This window comes from Eurosta solidaginis, chromosome 3 (genome assembly GCF_040869045.1).
Source record: "Eurosta solidaginis isolate ZX-2024a chromosome 3, ASM4086904v1, whole genome shotgun sequence".
Lineage (NCBI taxonomy): Eukaryota > Metazoa > Arthropoda > Insecta > Diptera > Tephritidae > Eurosta > Eurosta solidaginis.
The window spans coordinates 71,449,843-71,467,915 of NC_090321.1; the positions used below are offsets into that span (position 1 = coordinate 71,449,843).

At 39.9% G+C, this 18,073-nt stretch overlaps 1 protein-coding gene and 1 pseudogene across 1 annotated transcript in view; both read right to left on the reverse strand.

The window, feature by feature from the left end:
• Positions 1–1,267: 1,267 nt before the first annotated feature.
• Positions 1,268–2,059, reverse strand: LOC137245909 (eukaryotic translation initiation factor 3 subunit I-like; annotated as a pseudogene).
• A 5,638-nt stretch (positions 2,060–7,697) lies between these two features.
• Positions 7,698–18,073, reverse strand: part of rad50 (DNA repair protein rad50) — a 114,357-nt gene continuing 103,981 nt past the window's right edge. Inside the window, exon 12 of the mRNA XM_067772231.1 lies at positions 7,698–8,662. Within this exon, the coding sequence (XP_067628332.1) occupies positions 7,953–8,662 (710 nt within the window). The 3' untranslated portion in view covers positions 7,698–7,952. The remainder of the gene's footprint in view (positions 8,663–18,073) is intronic.

Here is an 18,073-nt window from a genome sequence, read left to right on the forward strand (position 1 = left end):
CAGTGGAGTTCGAATCGAAGGAGTACAAAGATTTAATAAAGACTGTAGAAAACAATAAGGAACGGCTTCCTGATCTCAAGGTAGAAGACGGGATGGTATTTAAAAAATTTGTATCTAAAGACATGGAATTGGAGGAAAATGAATGGAAATTATGGGTCCCTGAAGCTTTGACTTCGACTCTTCTCGAAAAGGCACATTGTCCCGAGATAGCTGCGCATGGTGGCATGGCCAAAACGTTGCACCGCCTACGGAGGTTGTATTATTGGCCGAATATGGTGGTACAAGTACGAAATTTTGTGAGGGACTGTCAGACCTGCAAGGAAACAAAACCAGCGAATGCAGTTTTGAAACCGGGAATAGGTAATGAGGTAGTAACGATCCGCCCATTTCAGAAAATATACATAGATTTTCTGGGGAAATACCCTAGATCTAAACGCGGAAACTCTTTCATATTCATTGTGGTCGATCATTTTTCTAAATTTATATTTCTAAAAGCCATGCGCGAAGCTACAGCCGGAAATGTGGTTAAGTTCATCACAGATATAAGTTGGGGGTACCGGAAGTTATCCATTCCGACAATGGAAAACAGTTTACTTCGAGTCAATTCTCTGAACTGTTAGGGGGGTTAAGCACCTAAAGACAGCTTTCTATGCTCCCCAATCCAATGCAGCCGAACGCGCTAACCAATCCGTACTAGCAGCCATCCGGTCGTACCTTGAAAACGATCATCGTGACTGGGATTTATATCTCACAGAAATAGAATGCTCCCTTCGCAGCGCGGTGCACTCTGCAACAGGAGTGTCACCCTATTTTGCATTGTTTGGCTTTAACATGTTTACGAACGGATCAGATTATGCACTAGCACGGAAATTAGATAGTCTATCTGACAACGAAATGTTCATCCTCGATCATAGTGATAGACTGAGGATAATACGTGAGAAAATAAGAGAAAATCTACATGAAGCATATGAGACGAACGCGTCCCGCTACAACAAAAGAATACGCCAAACACGCTTCATACCCGGACAAGAAGTATATAAACGCAACTTTGTGCTTAGCGACTTTAAGCAAAACATCAATTCGAAGTTTTGCAGAAAATTTACTAAATGTCGCGTTTCAAAGGTGTTGGGGAACAATATGTATCTTCTTGAGTCTTTGGCAGGGAAAAACCTACATAGGTGCTTGGCATGCCAAAGATATCAAACAATAACCTAACCGTTACCTGAGATGTTTCTGTCCGTCGATGAGGGTCAAGTCGGCGGGGAGACAGCAGCCAGGGAGTATCAGTACCGGGTTCACCTACAAAGAACACCTAAAGTAAAAAAATTCTTATATGCAAACAAAGTATGGCAAAAACTTCCCGCAAGTAGTCGTATACCAATCGATTCGACACATGCCCGGCTGAGCTCTCGTGGCAGGAGACAATGTCAGGGTGGGTGTTCCCCACGTTTGGGCGTCTGCAAGATATACGCTACCTTGGACCGCTCGTGATGCATGGGGTGGGGTGGCCGTCATGGGAAAAACACCAGGTTGATGTTGTTGTCACCTCTATGGCGTCTTATCCACCACCCAAGACAACATGGTCCATAATTGAGCTGATTGCAGCCGAGTTTACAGGCCATTCTGTTTTATAAGTCTTCAGACACATCAGTGATTCCACGTCAAATAGCTTTGCTGCTGCATCTTTGGATGCAGTAACAAACAGAATACCATTTTTATTTACCTGCATATCGTTTTTAACAGCCGTATGATCACTTATTGAGGTAATCTCACGACCGCCCTCCCGTATATCCCAAACAGAAATTTGGCCATTTTCGTGCCCTATGATTATTGTTTCATCCAAGGGTCTCCACAGCATAGATGTGATTGTACATGCCAGCATAGGTATATGTACGTGGCAATGGGCTTTGCTCGGCAGTACTTTCATCGGCTGTGCGTGCATCAATTGCGAGCCTCCGTTCTGGATTTTGTCCCGTGTCCTTGTCCGGGGAGGGGCCGCTGGTTTGCCGGAGTGACTGAGGCCGCATGTCCTCGCCTGCGACTTTGTGGTGTTTTGCATGTTTTATTTATATATTTTATTTGGGGTTTGTGTTTTTTGCCGTGAAATGTCAAAACAAATGACAGCAACAACTTTCTCACCACAAGTAAGTTAAAAGCTCTATGCCAGAAGGTTGCCATATGACGAAATGTAGGTACGGCTTAGGAAAAGGATGGATATAGGGAGACATGGTCGTTGTTGGCTGGAATGTAAAACAATAGAAACGGCAACTATAAACGGTGTTGCTGTTTAGCTATTGCCTATATAAAGGGGTTAGTTACCATTAAAAGAATATAATAGCTGTGTCAATAAAGGTGATTATGTTGACTGTGCGCAGGATCGCGTAAACGATTTTTAATAATTTGTATAGATATACATATATCCCTGGCGCGAGGTCCAGTAAGGACAAAATCGTAGTGTTTTTTTTGTGGTGTTCAAAATTTATGTGCGGCGTGGCAAAACGCTCATAAAGAAACCCGCGGTCGTCCGGAAAAAGCAATTTTAAAGGCTAAAGGCCTAGGATTCCGGCCGGCACGAAAATTACAGATTTTTTGGCTAATGCGCATGATGGATGTGGAATACGCAGGGACAGCAGTTAAACAGTGGTAAGTCGGTGGATTTAATTTTTTTTTGAGACATATTGTCCATTCTTCCTTTTTTTTTTGCGCCTTTTGGGGGTTCATGTACCTAAAGTTTTTATTGCGGTGGCTTGTCACTAAATTTCTAATGTCTTTCTGCAAGCCCCAGGCAAACGTTTCATAAGTGTCTTCCTGTAAAATTCTTTTTGGTAAAAATTTTTTTTTGATAATTTTATTAGTTGCCGGGGTCACGAAATTCCCAACAAACAATTTAGTTTAATATCGACTCGATATGCCCTTGAGATCAAATTCCTTCCTCAAATCTTTAACGTTAATTCTCTGCATCATCGCAAAGGCTATTCTCTATTTGGGATCGAAGGCCATTAATTTTCTTTGCTGGTATTCACTTTTGTACTTGGGGTATACTTATTTATGATATGCAGATTGTTCGAATAACAAGTGTACATATTTTTTTTTGGCAATAAAAATGAACGAAATATAATTTTATATATATGTATTACATATATGTGGAAGTGCGGTTAGAAAGTTGTTCAAAATTCCTCAACTTCACCTCTAATACCGCGTAAGGTGATAACTTATGTTCGAGAATAAACTTGGCTGTGTTTGTTGGGTGTCTTCACATATTAATGAGTCAAGTGCACCCTCGAAGACTACGCGAGGTGCATGAACGCCAAACGGGCGCAAAAGCACCAGCCTTTTTTGTAACAGTTTAAAATATAGTTTCTAGTTGAACACCACCTCGTCAATAAACAAAAGCTTTTGGTCTGCGCCAGGGAAATTTTTTTCGGAAATCTACCATGATCACTTTTCACCAGCATACAGGCATACAACAGTGCCTCTAAAACCACGTGAGGTGAAGACAGCGAAATTCGTGTAAAAAAGCTTTTGGTTAATGTAACCCAACAAGCAAATGAAGGCAGTTTCTGTTAAGATAAATAAAAATATATATATGTATACGTAGTGTATTAATTGTTGTAATTTTTGGTATTTGATGTCAAATTGATGATAGTCGGACACATGAAATCACCAAACCGGGGTCCCAAGATCGCAAGAGTGTCCTTATCGCTGGAATATCCAGCTGCCCCAAATATCCATTTTCCACCGAAGAGAGCTCTTTTAGGTAGGCTGTAGGATTTGGGTGTTGTATTCAAAGTAGTGCTCATCTTGAGCTAGGCGAAGGGTTTGGTTTTTTTTTGTGCTGACACAGAAGAAAACAAACGATTGTAATATTTTATATAAGTTTTCTTTTGCATGACCATGGGTGTAAAGTAATTTTTTTTGCTGTGACAGCACTCATGGTTAATAAATCATATAAAGAAAATCCGTTGAAGAAATTTTAAAATAATATATATATATGCTGTAGGATTGTAGATCCACTTATACATATGTGTTATGCGTAGGCATTTGTGATTAAGTATAAATGTCTGTTTAATTTATAATTGTAAGAAGATAAATCTGTTAAGTATGTTTCGGGTCGTGTTAATATACCTGTTTAAAGCATGAAAAGAAATTGAAATATGGTTTGCTGATTTAATCGGTTGGGGATGGGGATGATGGCAAAAGGGTAGGTAGTGTGGAATCGCGAGGAGCAAAGGTAAGAAAGGGGACCTGCTGAACTCCGAAATAAACGAGCGGTCCGAGGTAGGGTGGGCTTCTGGTGGAATGTATGGAGGCGTATGAGGATGATGATTGTAACATCCGCCTCGCATCAATGTGGCAAAAGGGTTGAGGATCCCGCCTTTAAACTGAGCTAGCTGAGGGTAAATCCACATTGATCGCGCAAAGGGGCGGATGCACTTTCAAGGTGTACGTTACAAAAGGTCTCCCCTCAAACTATTGCAAATCTATTCGCCTACGCGAGACGAATCGTGTTACAAATTTGTATGTAAGATACAAATATTTAGCAGGCCAGGCTATGGGGACCCTGGTGGGGGGCGTTATGGCCTTGAAGGTTCAATGTGTTCATAATAAATCGTTCCCGAGATGGTCGGGCTACTACCTTAATTTTGCTTTTTACCGGAACGTTCCGGATCTCTATCTGGCAAAGGACCATCAACATCGATAACATTCCCCAAAAGCTTCGGGGAGTGTCCTTATTCCTACAACAACAACAGCACAAACTTCGAAATAACTCTAATTTCGAATATTTCAAATTTACATAGTCAAAAGCTTGATCCAAAATGTTTGCAATAAGCATAAAGCTAAAGCAAATGCGAAACTGTTTTCAATTAGAAAATAATCCAAATTTCATAAATTGATTCTAATTTTTTAGAATTCTAATCTTTGTCAGGTTTAGTTCAGAAATTTGCAATTAAAACTCAGAAAGATACAATTGAATTTTCTTTTCTGGACTACAGATATAAATTCTGAAGTACAATTTTTCTGAATGTTGTCATCATGATGAAATGAATATTCAGGTGTTCTCATCCCGTTGACGTTTTCCCTTATTCTGACAAGTTCGGCATGCATAATTTAGAGGGTTGTCTATCATACAGAACTGTCTTTGAGTTCTACTACGATCGTAGTAGATTTTACTATACGTTTAGAAATATTATAACTATATAAGCCGGTACTAGAATTGTTTAGCCAAAAAGATTAACGTAACTTTGTATTCCCTAACAGCATTTAGATAAAATTTTGAGAAAACTAATTTATTTGAAGAATTTGTACGAAAAATTAAGCAATCCAAATTTATTACTTTTGAAATACACGTAAATACTGGCATTTAGAGCTGCCGAAAAAGTGAGGTTATGTTGTTGACATCACCTTTATTATTTCATCATGGTTCAATTACTAGAGGTTTGTTCTTCAATGATGACAGAGCTTTGACACTCCCAATTAAAAATCTGGACGAGTTGCTTTTACGAAGCAAGGAAAACGGGGAATAATTCAATCCCCTTCAGCGAAAATTGTAGTAGAAAAGTACCTTTAGTATATATTAGTAGTGATAATAAATTTGTAAATTATTTGGGGGAAACAATTCATTTTCTACTAAATATTTCGTGTATTGATAAAGATTTATGTTGGTTTGGCCATTCTTTCAGAACTTGTTGAAAGAATGCCGCACGTCAGAATTTATTCAAAATACACTATCTTAAAATTTGTTTCAAAAACTCCCTATGTGAGCATAAGTTCAATGCATTTTGACAAAAGAGGGAGTTAATGAAAAGCATTCTGCGATAAGGCGTTCTTCAACCTAATTCTGATATAGGGCGTTTTTGTGCCAAATCCTGAAATGGGAAATTTTTGAAATATATTTTGAGATAGGACGATTTCGACATGGGTGATACTCTACTCAGCAGCCGCAATAAACTGACAAAAAAAATAAAAGAAAATGGCTTATTGTCTTAGAACTTTATATTCCGGCCTTGACTTTGAAAGAAAAGTCTATTCTGAATTTTCGTAAAGCTCTCTTCCGTTTAAGTATTCATGGAAGTGCTTCAGATAAACCGTTAATTTAGAATATTCGCAAAACGTTCGTTTGATGCTACCTCACGAAGTACGAATATTCCAAATAAGTATATACATCATATTCCAAATATAAAACGATTCCACAAATTCGTAAATGAAGACGAATGTTCCGAACATACTTAATAAATGACTTAACATGCTCAACGAGTACATTTCGTTTACTACTCGAGTTTTTGACGTTGAATGATGAATTTTAAATTGGGTCAGGTTCCGTGCGTTTATAAGTTTACGAAAGTGCACGATTCCTTGGTGTCGGTAATTTTCATAAAATTACCTATGTTCAGCCTCACTAATAGATCATGACATATTTCGTAAATTCATCATAAAATTTAAAAAAATTTTTCTAAGGAATAATGCAGTTCAGTACTTACCGGGTATTTGTAAACTGATTGCTTCCTATTTCTACTACTAATATTTTTTGAGAAATCGTAAGGAAACAACACAGTTAATGCTGTATACATATACATCATTTATCCACCCTGTCGGAAAATCAACAAAACAGTTAACGCATGTAAATTCGATTTGGGAGCAAAATGGCTGCAATTGACAAAAACTTTGTCAGCCGAGTAAACCTCCTGTGATTGAATCATGGGTTGTAGTTTTAAAAAAGTTTGCATTCAATTCGAAAGCAGCTGAAATGGTTTCGTGCCTTTAAATCAAAGTAGTTACAGCAACAATATCAAAAAAATATAAACAACGTGACATCAGGACGGACAAGGCGACAGCTGTTTCGATTATACCGTTTAAATCTCTTCAAAGCCTTTTCTCCCGGGAGTGGAATTTGAACCCGCACTCCTACGATGGTTGAAGTGTAACAAACGCATTCAGCCACGTCATGCCTTAGTTGTTGTAAACCTTATCCCAATTGCCTTCTTTGCATATTTTCTTTATTCATAGTCCATACTTCGTATGGCATCATATGTGACCCGGCCTATGAAAAGGTGGCTTATGACTAAAAAACAGCTGTTAACAGCTGTTTTTCGCAATTTCTTTTTTGAGTCATAAGCCACCTTTTCATAGGCCGGGTCACATATGGTAAAGTTATGCGTTGGTAAGGCGGTTTCAGAGAAACTTGGTGTTGTTGCTTTATTTCTATTTATAGAACTACAACGAATTAACACCAATGTTTTCTATTTGCATGAGTTTTTAAGCGGGGATTACCCTTATTGCTTTAAATGTATGAAAACATTTATTTGAAGCAATTTTTAATTTATATAAATAGAACAAAGCAACAACACCAAGTTTCTCTGAAACCGCCTTACCAAATCATAACTTAACCATATGTGACCCGGCCTATGAAAAGGTGGCTTATGACTAAAAAAAGAAATTGCGAGAAACAGCTGTTAAAATATGCAAAGAAGGCAATTGGGATAAGGTTTACAACAACTAAGGCATGACGTGGCTGAATTCGTTTGTAACACTTCAACCATCGTAGGAGTGCGGGTTCAAATCCCACGCCCGGGAGAAAAAGCGTTGAAGAGATTTAAAAGGTATAATCGAAACAGCTGTCGTCTTGTCCGTCCTGATGTCTTTAAATTTTTCGCAAATTATTAAATAAATTATAAATTAAAAATTGCTTCAAATAAATGTTTTCAAGCATTTAAGGCAATAAGGGTAATCCCCGCTCAAAAACTCAATATCAAAAAAACTTTATTCTTTAGAAACTTACATGGAAGGTGTAGTCCCGCACAAAAAGTCTTCTTAAATATAATATTTTAATAAATGTAGCAAGATCATTTTACTCTTGTATACAAATACTTGGAAATAGCAATTTTTAAATATGAAAAAATGCATGTAGTAAAACAAATCACTTTAAACTGCATCGACTCTGTTTTCATTTCCTTTTAGTGTGCTGACATTTTTCGTATAACCGATTTGCCTTCATCATTACGAAATACCCGATAGTAAGTGGTTATCTTGCCCAATGTTGATATAAAATCTTCATCGTGTGTAATAATAATTAACATAAAATTTGATTGAGCACGTCTTTCATCAACAATACGATTCAATGCTTCACACAATGATAAAATATTATTACGATCCAAATTTGTAGTTGGTTCATCTAACGCCAATACACCACAATTACTACTGAACGTCTCCGCTAAAGCCATGCGTATTATTAACGAGGCTAAAACACGTTGACCAGCACTACAGCGACCACGCATTTCTATATCTGAACCATTTTTCGATTGTACAACTCTATAATTATAATTACGACGACGATCTGCGCTTGCATTTAGATCAACTTCGTCGGTTTGTATTTGTATATGATCAATATCGTTGCCACGATATATTAAACGCCAATATTCGCGTATTAAACGATTAATATGTTCCATTTTTTCAGCATGAAATTTCATTAGAGACCATTCCAAACTAATTTTACTTTCACCCAAATCTTTAATCAATTGTCGTGAAGTGTCGACTTCATAGTAGGCGCGTCGATAATTTTCAAGTGAATCCTTAAATTTTGGTTCATTAATTTCGTTGTCCAATTTCTTGATTTGATTTTGAACTTCACCAATTTTGCCGAGTAGTTCGCCTTTGCGCACAGTGCCTGTAAATAGAGTAAAATGCAATAATTGCAAGCTGATTCTTCGTAGGAGGGGGAATGATTCTAATACATTTTAAAAGTTATATTGATGGACACAAGCGCGTAAACTCCTCCAAATCATTATTTTGCATAATGCTTAAAATTATGTATTTGAGTATTGTAGAAGCCATATTATACGCAGCCCATGAAACGGTCATACCTCTTTTTTGAACGCCTAATATTACATTCACATTGCGCCGTAAACTGAGTTTAAGGCCCATTTTAGAGTTTTAGAGTTTAGCAGTAGCCAAACAAATAAATAATAATAATGAATAGATCAAATCAAATATAATTTTGTGACGAATATTACCATTGTAGGGTTGCTATTATTTTCATTTAACTTTGTGTTTAAGTTACTTTGTAATTTTAATATTGTGACGAATATTACCATCTCTAAGGTTGTCAAATAAAGGCACAACAAAATTTAAGCAAGCTATATAAACATATTAATCATCATGTACACGCACATACTTACAAGCAGCAGAGAGATACTCACAAACGCATGTCATCATCGGCTACTACTTCGCTCTCATATACACCCGCATATGGTTACACACTACAAATACACGTGCGTATGGCTGGTGACCAGGTACATGATTCTAGAAGAAGAAACGTCTAGACATTTGGGCAGAGAGTATAAAAGCAGCATAAGCTCAGTAGTCCGTAATCAGTTCGATTTAAGCACGCTATCAGTTGCGAAGTGAAGTTTAATTGCGAAGTACCTTCAAAGTAGTGTAATAAAGACCATTTTGTGATACAGATTATTGCAGTGTTTTATTCAACAGTTTAGCGATACGAACGTAAGCAGAAGGTTGCAAATAAGCGGAATTTCACTGAATTCGTTACAATTGGTGTCAGAAGAGGAATTGTTGAATAAATTCTGAAGATTTCGAATACCACTTGGACATGGCAAAGTTAAGTGAATTAAGGATCCAGCAACTGAAAAAGGAGTTGGAGAACCGTGGATTGAATACAAACAGCAATAAGATCGAACTTCAAGCACGGCTACGAGAGGTAATGGAGTTGGAAGGAATTAATGTGGACGAGTATGTTTTTTATCCTGATGTGGAAGAATCAGCGACTAAAATGGAGGAGAAGATACAGACTCCGAATTCATTTGCAAGTGTTGACACTAACACGATACTAGCAGTGTTGAAGCAAATGTCGTCACAAATATCAACCGAAATGTCATCCCAATTTGTGAGGACCCCAAAGCCGAGGACTTTGTATCCTCACAACATACACATATCTATATATTTTTGCAAATAACATACATTTGGAAATAACTTGGAATTTATACTTGAATTTTTATCACTTTGGAAATAACTTGGAATTTATACTTGAATTTTTATCACTTATATATTTTTTGCATGAAGCACCAGAAATATACATATGTATACCTTTATGAATTATGCCCTAAATACATATATTCTGTTGTACATTGAATTTATAATTATTAAATTGAAGAATAAATTACACTTGCGCACTTTTGCACGCAAGCCAAATATTTACATAAACTTTGAATATAGGATCACCCTAACATGCATTAAATATTTGGAAAGTAGATACGCACAAAACATAAAAATGCAGCGGTCGATCAACCCTTTACACACTCAAAATCCAATGTACCCAGTTACAAATACAACATACATAATAACTTAAGTGAACGGAGATCAGCAGCAAGTCGTCAAAATAAGCGCCGCTACTAATTGAAATTTCGTTATACATATTTACGCACTAGCATACAACACACCAACGCACGCCATACAACAGAAGGCAGAAGCATTGGGCAAAGCAAAACACAACATTAGAATCAGGTGACCACAAGCAAATATACAAACACACAATATATAAATCAAAGCCTGGAAAGCACAGTATGAGCAAGTACAAAGGCATTGTATTCGATAAGGAGCATTATGGTGCATGGAAATGCATGGGAAGGAAATATTTACCGGATTAACAGTTGTTTTATATTGTTAATACCATTAGTTCAAAGTTGTTATTATAAAATAACCGTTTGCCTGCGTGCAAAAATTAGTATATAAGGGCGACGAGTTCGCATTGAAATTCAGAGATTAGGAGGCAGGCATACGAGTCGGTAGGCTTTATCACTACCGACCAAGAGTACACCTGAAGGCTTTTTCACTTCATTTGTACTTAGAGTATACTCGTCTGGAGGCTTTATCACTCCATTCGACCGCAGAGGTTGGCCGAGGGCTTTATCACCTCCGTCACCTCTTATAGAGCAAGGAAATCAGCCTAGGAGTAGAAAAGTAGAATTTTATCAAATAAATAATTTTTTATAACGTTTTGTATCGAACAAAACAGAGTTATTCTTTCAGAAGGACCGTTAGGAATTTCTACTTCCAGGAACCCTGGACGGACTGAGACCAACCCCGGCAAAGTCAAGGAAAAGTCGGTCACATTTTGGCGCCCGAGCAGGTTAAACAAATCAAATTTTAAAATATACTTTCAGAGCATCAGAAACGAAGAGGGAAACAAGATCCACACACTTCTGGGTTAATACGACGAGGATATAAAGCAAAACAATGGTAAAGGTATCGTGGGTATACTATCTCACTCGAGAGGATCTGGTAGCCTACAGCACGGAATTTGGGCTAGAGGATGGCGGAACGGTTGACTAGCTAAGAAAACGATTGGCGGCATTCATCCAAGAGGAGAAGGATAACGAGAATTTACGGGATCGATTCACAGAGTTGGCGATTCGGCACGCGCGGCTAACAAATCCACAAGCGTCAAAGACAAGCAACGAACTAAATTCACCAAGAAATGATAAACAGGCAAGTGGTGCACCCAATCAATTGGAGGTCGGACAACCGCCGGTACATTTTATTCAGCAGCCTGGTATGTACGCAACGACAAATTATATTCAACAGCCTGGCACATATGCAACGACCATGGACAGTGTAAGGAAGTGGGGATTAAAGTACGACAGAGGCAAAGATCCCCTAGGATTCATCGAAAGAGTGGAGGAGCTAGCAGATGGGTATGAAATCAACCGCAACACAATTTCGAAAGCGCTGCCGGAGTTGTTGAAGGACAAAGCGTTGGTATGGTATAGAATAACAACCGGCACTGGCAAGAGTGGGACGCCTTCAAGAAGGACTTCCTGAAGTTCTTCCTAAGCTCCCGATACTTAGAGCAATTGGAAGATGAAATTCGTATGCGCGTACAACGACAAGGTGAGCTATTTAAAGATTATGTCTTGGCACTACAAGGAATCATGCGTCACGCGGGCTACACCGAGGAGCAGAAATTAACCCGCATCTACAGAAACTCGCGCAGAGAGTACCAACTATATATAAAGCGAAGCGAGGTCAGAAATCTTGAGGAGCTGGTAAGTTTAGCTCAAGACTATGAAAATAGCCGTGTTTTTTAACACGCGTATATCCGTTTACGCTTAAACTTTATATTGACTGCTAAGAGACAAACTATAAATACACCTCTGAAATTGCTGCGCATAAATTTTGTCCTACTAAATTTCAATACGCATTATACTCAGATGTAACTGAAATATGTGTCTTTGTTTCACCCTGTACACTAATTTTATGTATTATATGTGTGTCCACAATTCATCGCAACTGATTCAGCTATATGTTATACCCTATGGCCATCAGAGCGTTGCGTCTCCGCTTTTCGGTACACCCTGCTGCTGTAGCTAGTTGTTTTACCACAGCCGCTAGATGGGTCTCCTAAGCATTATCTAAGCGAAGATAGGCGTTTTTTAACACGCGCAAACGAAACGTATACGCGCGTTTTAAAAAACACGGCTAATATTACTCCTGACAGGGAACCAATGCGACCAACCACAAGGCCATTCATACCACGGCGGCAAGAAGGTCAGCACCAGTGTCTCCAGGCAGAACAAAGACAGGAAGAGCGAGTAGAAATCCAACAACAGCAGAGGTCAGAGCCACAACAAGAATATGTAGATACAAGAACGGCCTGCAGACGATGCGGAAGAGGTGGTCACTTCTCATACGGGTGCCGAGGCATAAGAAGAGAATTTTGCTGGATTTGTGGTAAGATAGGCGTGCTCACTCGTGATTGTTGTAGGAAGCCACAGGGAAACGGCCAGAGACCACATTGGAACCGGGGGATGGGGTCTTCGGAAGTGCAACCTCGGAGAAATTAAGCATGTTCAAATACACAAACGGCCGCATATTGGTAACAGCGTATGTGAACGGAGAAGAAGCAGTAGCAGCGATTGACACTGGAGCGACGAGGAGCTTTATAAGTGATGCAATGGCGAGAAGATTAAAAACTGGCAAATTCAAAAAAGTAAAGACGCGAGTAAGAATGGGCGATGGCAGAGCAATAATAGTCAAAGAAGCGGTAGATGCAGAATTAAGAATGGGTGATAAAGTACAGAGGAACGAGATGCTAATCTTACCGGGACTGGGCGATGAGGTGGTAATTGGCACGGACTATCTGGCGAAGGTAAACTTTGAGATGAGATGTGGTGGTCAAGAAATAACGTTGAGAGTAGACGAACGGAAGCAAGAGGTAGTGACATGTACAACTATGGTCGAAACAAATAGCGAAGATTTCAAGGAACACAACCCAATGGCGGCGATAGCAACTAGCAAGACAGAAGATGCGGTGAGTAAATTTCTGAGCCAAGAATTACAGGTATTTGCAAAGATGTCAGGAGTATCCAACGTGGCCACACACAAAATAGTTATGAGGGACGACCGTCCAATTAAGCAAAGGTACTATCCGAAGAATCCGAAAATGCAAGAAATTATCAACAAGGAAGTCGACGAGCTGGTCGAAAAAGGTTGCATCGAACCATCGAATAGCCCGCACAGCGCACCCATAGTTTTGGCAAAGAAGAAGAATGGAAAATGGAGACTCTGCGTAGATTACCGCCAACTAAACGCAAGATCAGTACCAGACGCATACCCTTTACCACGTATACAACATATCTTGGACAAATTAAGAAGCGCGAGATATATTAGTAGCCTCGACTTGAAAAATGGATATTGGCAAATCCCTATGGAAGCAAGCAGCAAGCAATACACCGCATTCACAGTACCTGGGCGTGGACTATACTAATGGAGGGTAATGCCATTTGGCTTGCACTCAGCCCCAGCAACTTTCCAGAGAGCACTTGATCGTGTCATAGGACCAGAATTGGAACCATACGCATTTGCATATCTTGACGATATTATCATTACAAGCAAAACATTGGAAGAGCACATTGCACATCTAACAGAAGTATTTCGAAGGCTGCATAGAGCGAACCTGAGGATAAACCCGGAAAAATGTGAGTTTTTTAAGAAAAGGTTAAAATATCTAGGTCATGTCGTTAGCGAGGAAGGCATCCATACCGACCCAGACAAGATAGCAGCCATCAAAGAACTGCAACCACCGAAGAATATACGAGAGTTACGACGTTTTCTAGGAGTCGTGTCATGGTATAGAAGATTCGTGCCGGATTTTTCACAAGTATCACACCCGTTAACATCTATGCTTAAGAAAGGTAGTAAGTGGAGGTGGTCTGAAGAGCAACAATCAGCATTCGAAGCACTCAAGGCAGCACTGACGCAGGCACCGGTACTCGCTTGTCCAGATTTTTCGAGGAAGTTTAGTTTACAGACGGATGCAAGTGATTTTGGTCTTGGTGCAGTACTTACGCAAGGTTCAGGCGACGAAGAGCGAGTAATAGCATACGCAAGCCGCAGGTTAAACAAGGCAGAGATGAACTACTCACCAACAGAAAAGGAGTGTTTGGCAATAGTGTGGGCAATACGAAAAATGAGGCCGTACGTAGAAGGATACACGTTTACAGTAATAACAGATCACCTAGCGTTGAAATGGTTGAATGCGATAGAGAGCCCGACTGGTCGGATTGCGAGATGGGCGCTGGAACTACAGCAATACTCATTTGACGTACAGTACCGAAAAGGAAAGTTGAACGTTGTGGCAGATGCATTATCAAGACAACCGATGGACGAGCAGTTGGGTACGTTGACGATGGACGACGGAAAAGACGAGTGTAAGTGGCTTAAAGCTAAGATGGAAGATGTAAGAAAGACCCCGGAGAAATTCCCAGAGTACGTTATCGAGGAAGGAAAGTTGTACAGACGCATAGGAAGTCAGGTGGATGGCGAAGATGCAGTGCCATGGAAGCTGTGTGTCCCGACTTCACAGCGACGCAGAGTGCTAGAGGAGATCCACGACACACCGAGCGCAGGGCATATGGGCATCCGAAAATCGATAGCAAGAGCAACAACACGTTACTATTGGCCAGGAATATTCAGCGATGTAAGAAAGTACGTACAGCAGTGTCACACATGTCAAATTTACAAACCGAGTCAACAGCCAGCCGCAGGTAAGATGCTAACGAAGATTGCAGAGGAGCCTTGGGCAACAGTCTGTGCAGACTTTGTTGGTCCAATGCCACGATCGAAGCATGGAAACACAATGGCACTAGTATTCTTAGACAAATTTTCAAAATGGGTAGAAGTAATACCAATCAGAAAGGCAACGACAGAATGTTTAATAAGAGGATTTCGAGAGAGGATCTTGGCACGGTTCGGCGTCCCAAAAGTATTTATTACGGACAACGGAGCACAGTTTATCAGCAGACGTTTTAAGAGATTTTTAGAGGAACTTGGCGTGAAACACCAATTAACGGCACCGTACACACCGCAGGAGAACCCGACAGAGAGGGCAAACAGGAACATCAAGAGGATGATAGCACAATTTACGGGAAAAGAGCAGAAGACATGGGATGAGTTGTTACCAGAGATAACGCTGGCATTGAATACAAGTGTATGTGAATCGACAGGTTACAGTCCAGCATACATAGTACAAGGGAGGGAACCGAGAATCCCCAACAGCCTTTACGATGAGCAGACATTTGGTACAGGTGAGAAATTAGCGAACCCAGGAGAGAAGTCAACGAGGATGAAAGAAATATTCGCGATGGTACGACGGAAGCAAGAGACAGCATCTATGGAGCAAGCGAAGTATTATAACTTAAGACGAAGGCAATGGCGACCGGCGATAGGCGACCTAGTGCTGGTAAAGGAACATCAGCTGTCAAAAGCGGCGGATAACTTTGCAGCCAAACTAGCGCCAAGGTACAGTGGACCTCACCGGGTAATGAACTTTGTGTCACCAGTGATCGTAGAGCTAGACAAAGTCTTCAGAGGAAGGAGGAGGACAGCCCACCTAAGTGAGCTGAAAGCATACCACGCAGCCGATGCCGCCGACAACAACGAATCCAGGAAGCAAAGTCATAAAGAGAGATACAAAAAGGACGCTAGTGAAGATCAAACCGCGTCAACATCGTCCAATCGAACAGCAAACAACAAGCCCGAGGTACAACAACAGAAAAATAACAGCGAGGTAGCCATTTGCGGTACGCTCACACGAGTCAGCGAAGAGACCGAGAGACAACACGGAGAGAACCAAGGTACAAGTCAACAGCTGATAGCATACAGAGACGGTCAAGTACAAAACATTGCGGAGAATCAGGTACGAATATTTCCAGAAAACAAATTACAGATCGCCAGAGAACCGGCGCATGGAAAAAGATTACACCTGGGAAGGCAGTTCGCTATGGCAGCCTTAAACGAACACACACCCCGAGACAACTGCGGAATTACAGACTATTTTGTAAGATTCTACTTCAATCCGGATGAAATCGGTAGTAACGGACATTGCCAACCGAGACAGTGTCAAATTATACACGAAGAAATTTCATATCAAGAAGTACCCGGAAGTCGGATCAACCAATAAAAACTCGGTAAACTCTAACCACAATTACATAAATATCCCGTAAACATACTCTTTAACTATGCGCATGATATACCACGTTTTTTTTTTTAAATCCACCACACATGGTGGGAACACCCTGAGGAAAATCCACCAGTTTTTCATTTATTTTATAGACTGGCATCACACATACCGCCGACGGGAAGGGCAGCGAAACGCCAACCAACGACGACAGCAGAATAATAAGCCGTAAGGCCAGCGGGGTCAACGGCAGCCTCAACGACAAAAACAGCGACATATTGAGCCTGATGGCCAGCGACGGCAGCGACGACGAATCAGCATGGGCAAACACCACTTCCGCGTACGGATCACGCGCACCGACCTGGTGACGGTGGGTCTCATTGCGGCAGGTGAGGGGGGAGTGTGAGGACCCCAAAGCCGAGGACTTTGTATCCTCACAACATACACATATCTATATATTTTTGCAAATAACATACATTTGGAAATAACTTGGAATTTATACTTGAATTTTTATCACTTTGGAAATAACTTGGAATTTATACTTGAATTTTTATCACTTATATATTTTTTGCATGAAGCACCAGAAATATACATATTATGAATTATGCCCTAAATACATATATTCTGTTGTACATTGAATTTATAATTATTAAATTGAAGAATAAATTACACTTGCGCACTTTTGCACGCAAGCCAAATATTTACATAAACTTTGAATATAGGATCACCCTAACATGCATTAAATATTTGGAAAGTAGATACGCACAAAACATAAAAATGCAGCGGTCGATCAACCCTTTGCACACTCAAAATCCAATGTACCCAGTTACAAATACAACATACATAATAACTTAAGTGAACGGAGATCAGCAGCAAGTCGTCAAAATAAGCGCCGCTACTAATTGAAATTTCGTTATACATATTTACGCACTAGCATACAAAGAGAAGAAAAGAAGCATTGGGCAAAGCAAAACACAACATTAGAATCAGGTGACCACAAGCAAATATACAAACACACAATATATAAACCAAAGCCTGGAAAGCACAGTATGAGCAAGTACAAAGGCATTGTATTCGATAAGGAGCATTATGGTGCATGGAAATGCATGGGAAGGAAATATTTACCGGATTAACAGTTGTTTTATATTGTTAATACCATTAGTTCAAAGTTGTTATTATAAAATAACCGTTTGCCTGCGTGCAAAAATTAGTATATAAGGGCGACGAGTTCGCATTGAAATTCAGATATTAGGAGGCAGGCATACGAGTCGGTAGGCTTTATCACTACCGACCAAGAGTACACCTGAAGGCTTTTTCACTTCATTTGTACTTAGAGTATACTCGTCTGGAGGCTTTATCACTCCATTCGACCGCAGAGGTTGCCGAGGGCTTTATCACCTCCGTCACCTCTTATAGAGCAAGGAAATCAGCCTAGGAGTAGAAAAGTAGAATTTTATCAAATAAATAATTTTTTATAACGTTTTGTATCGAACAAAACAGAGTTATTCTTTCAGAAGGACCGTTAGGAATTTCTACTTCCAGGAACCCTGGACGGACTGAGACCAACCCCGGCAAAGTCAAGGAAAAGTCCGTCACAAATTGGAA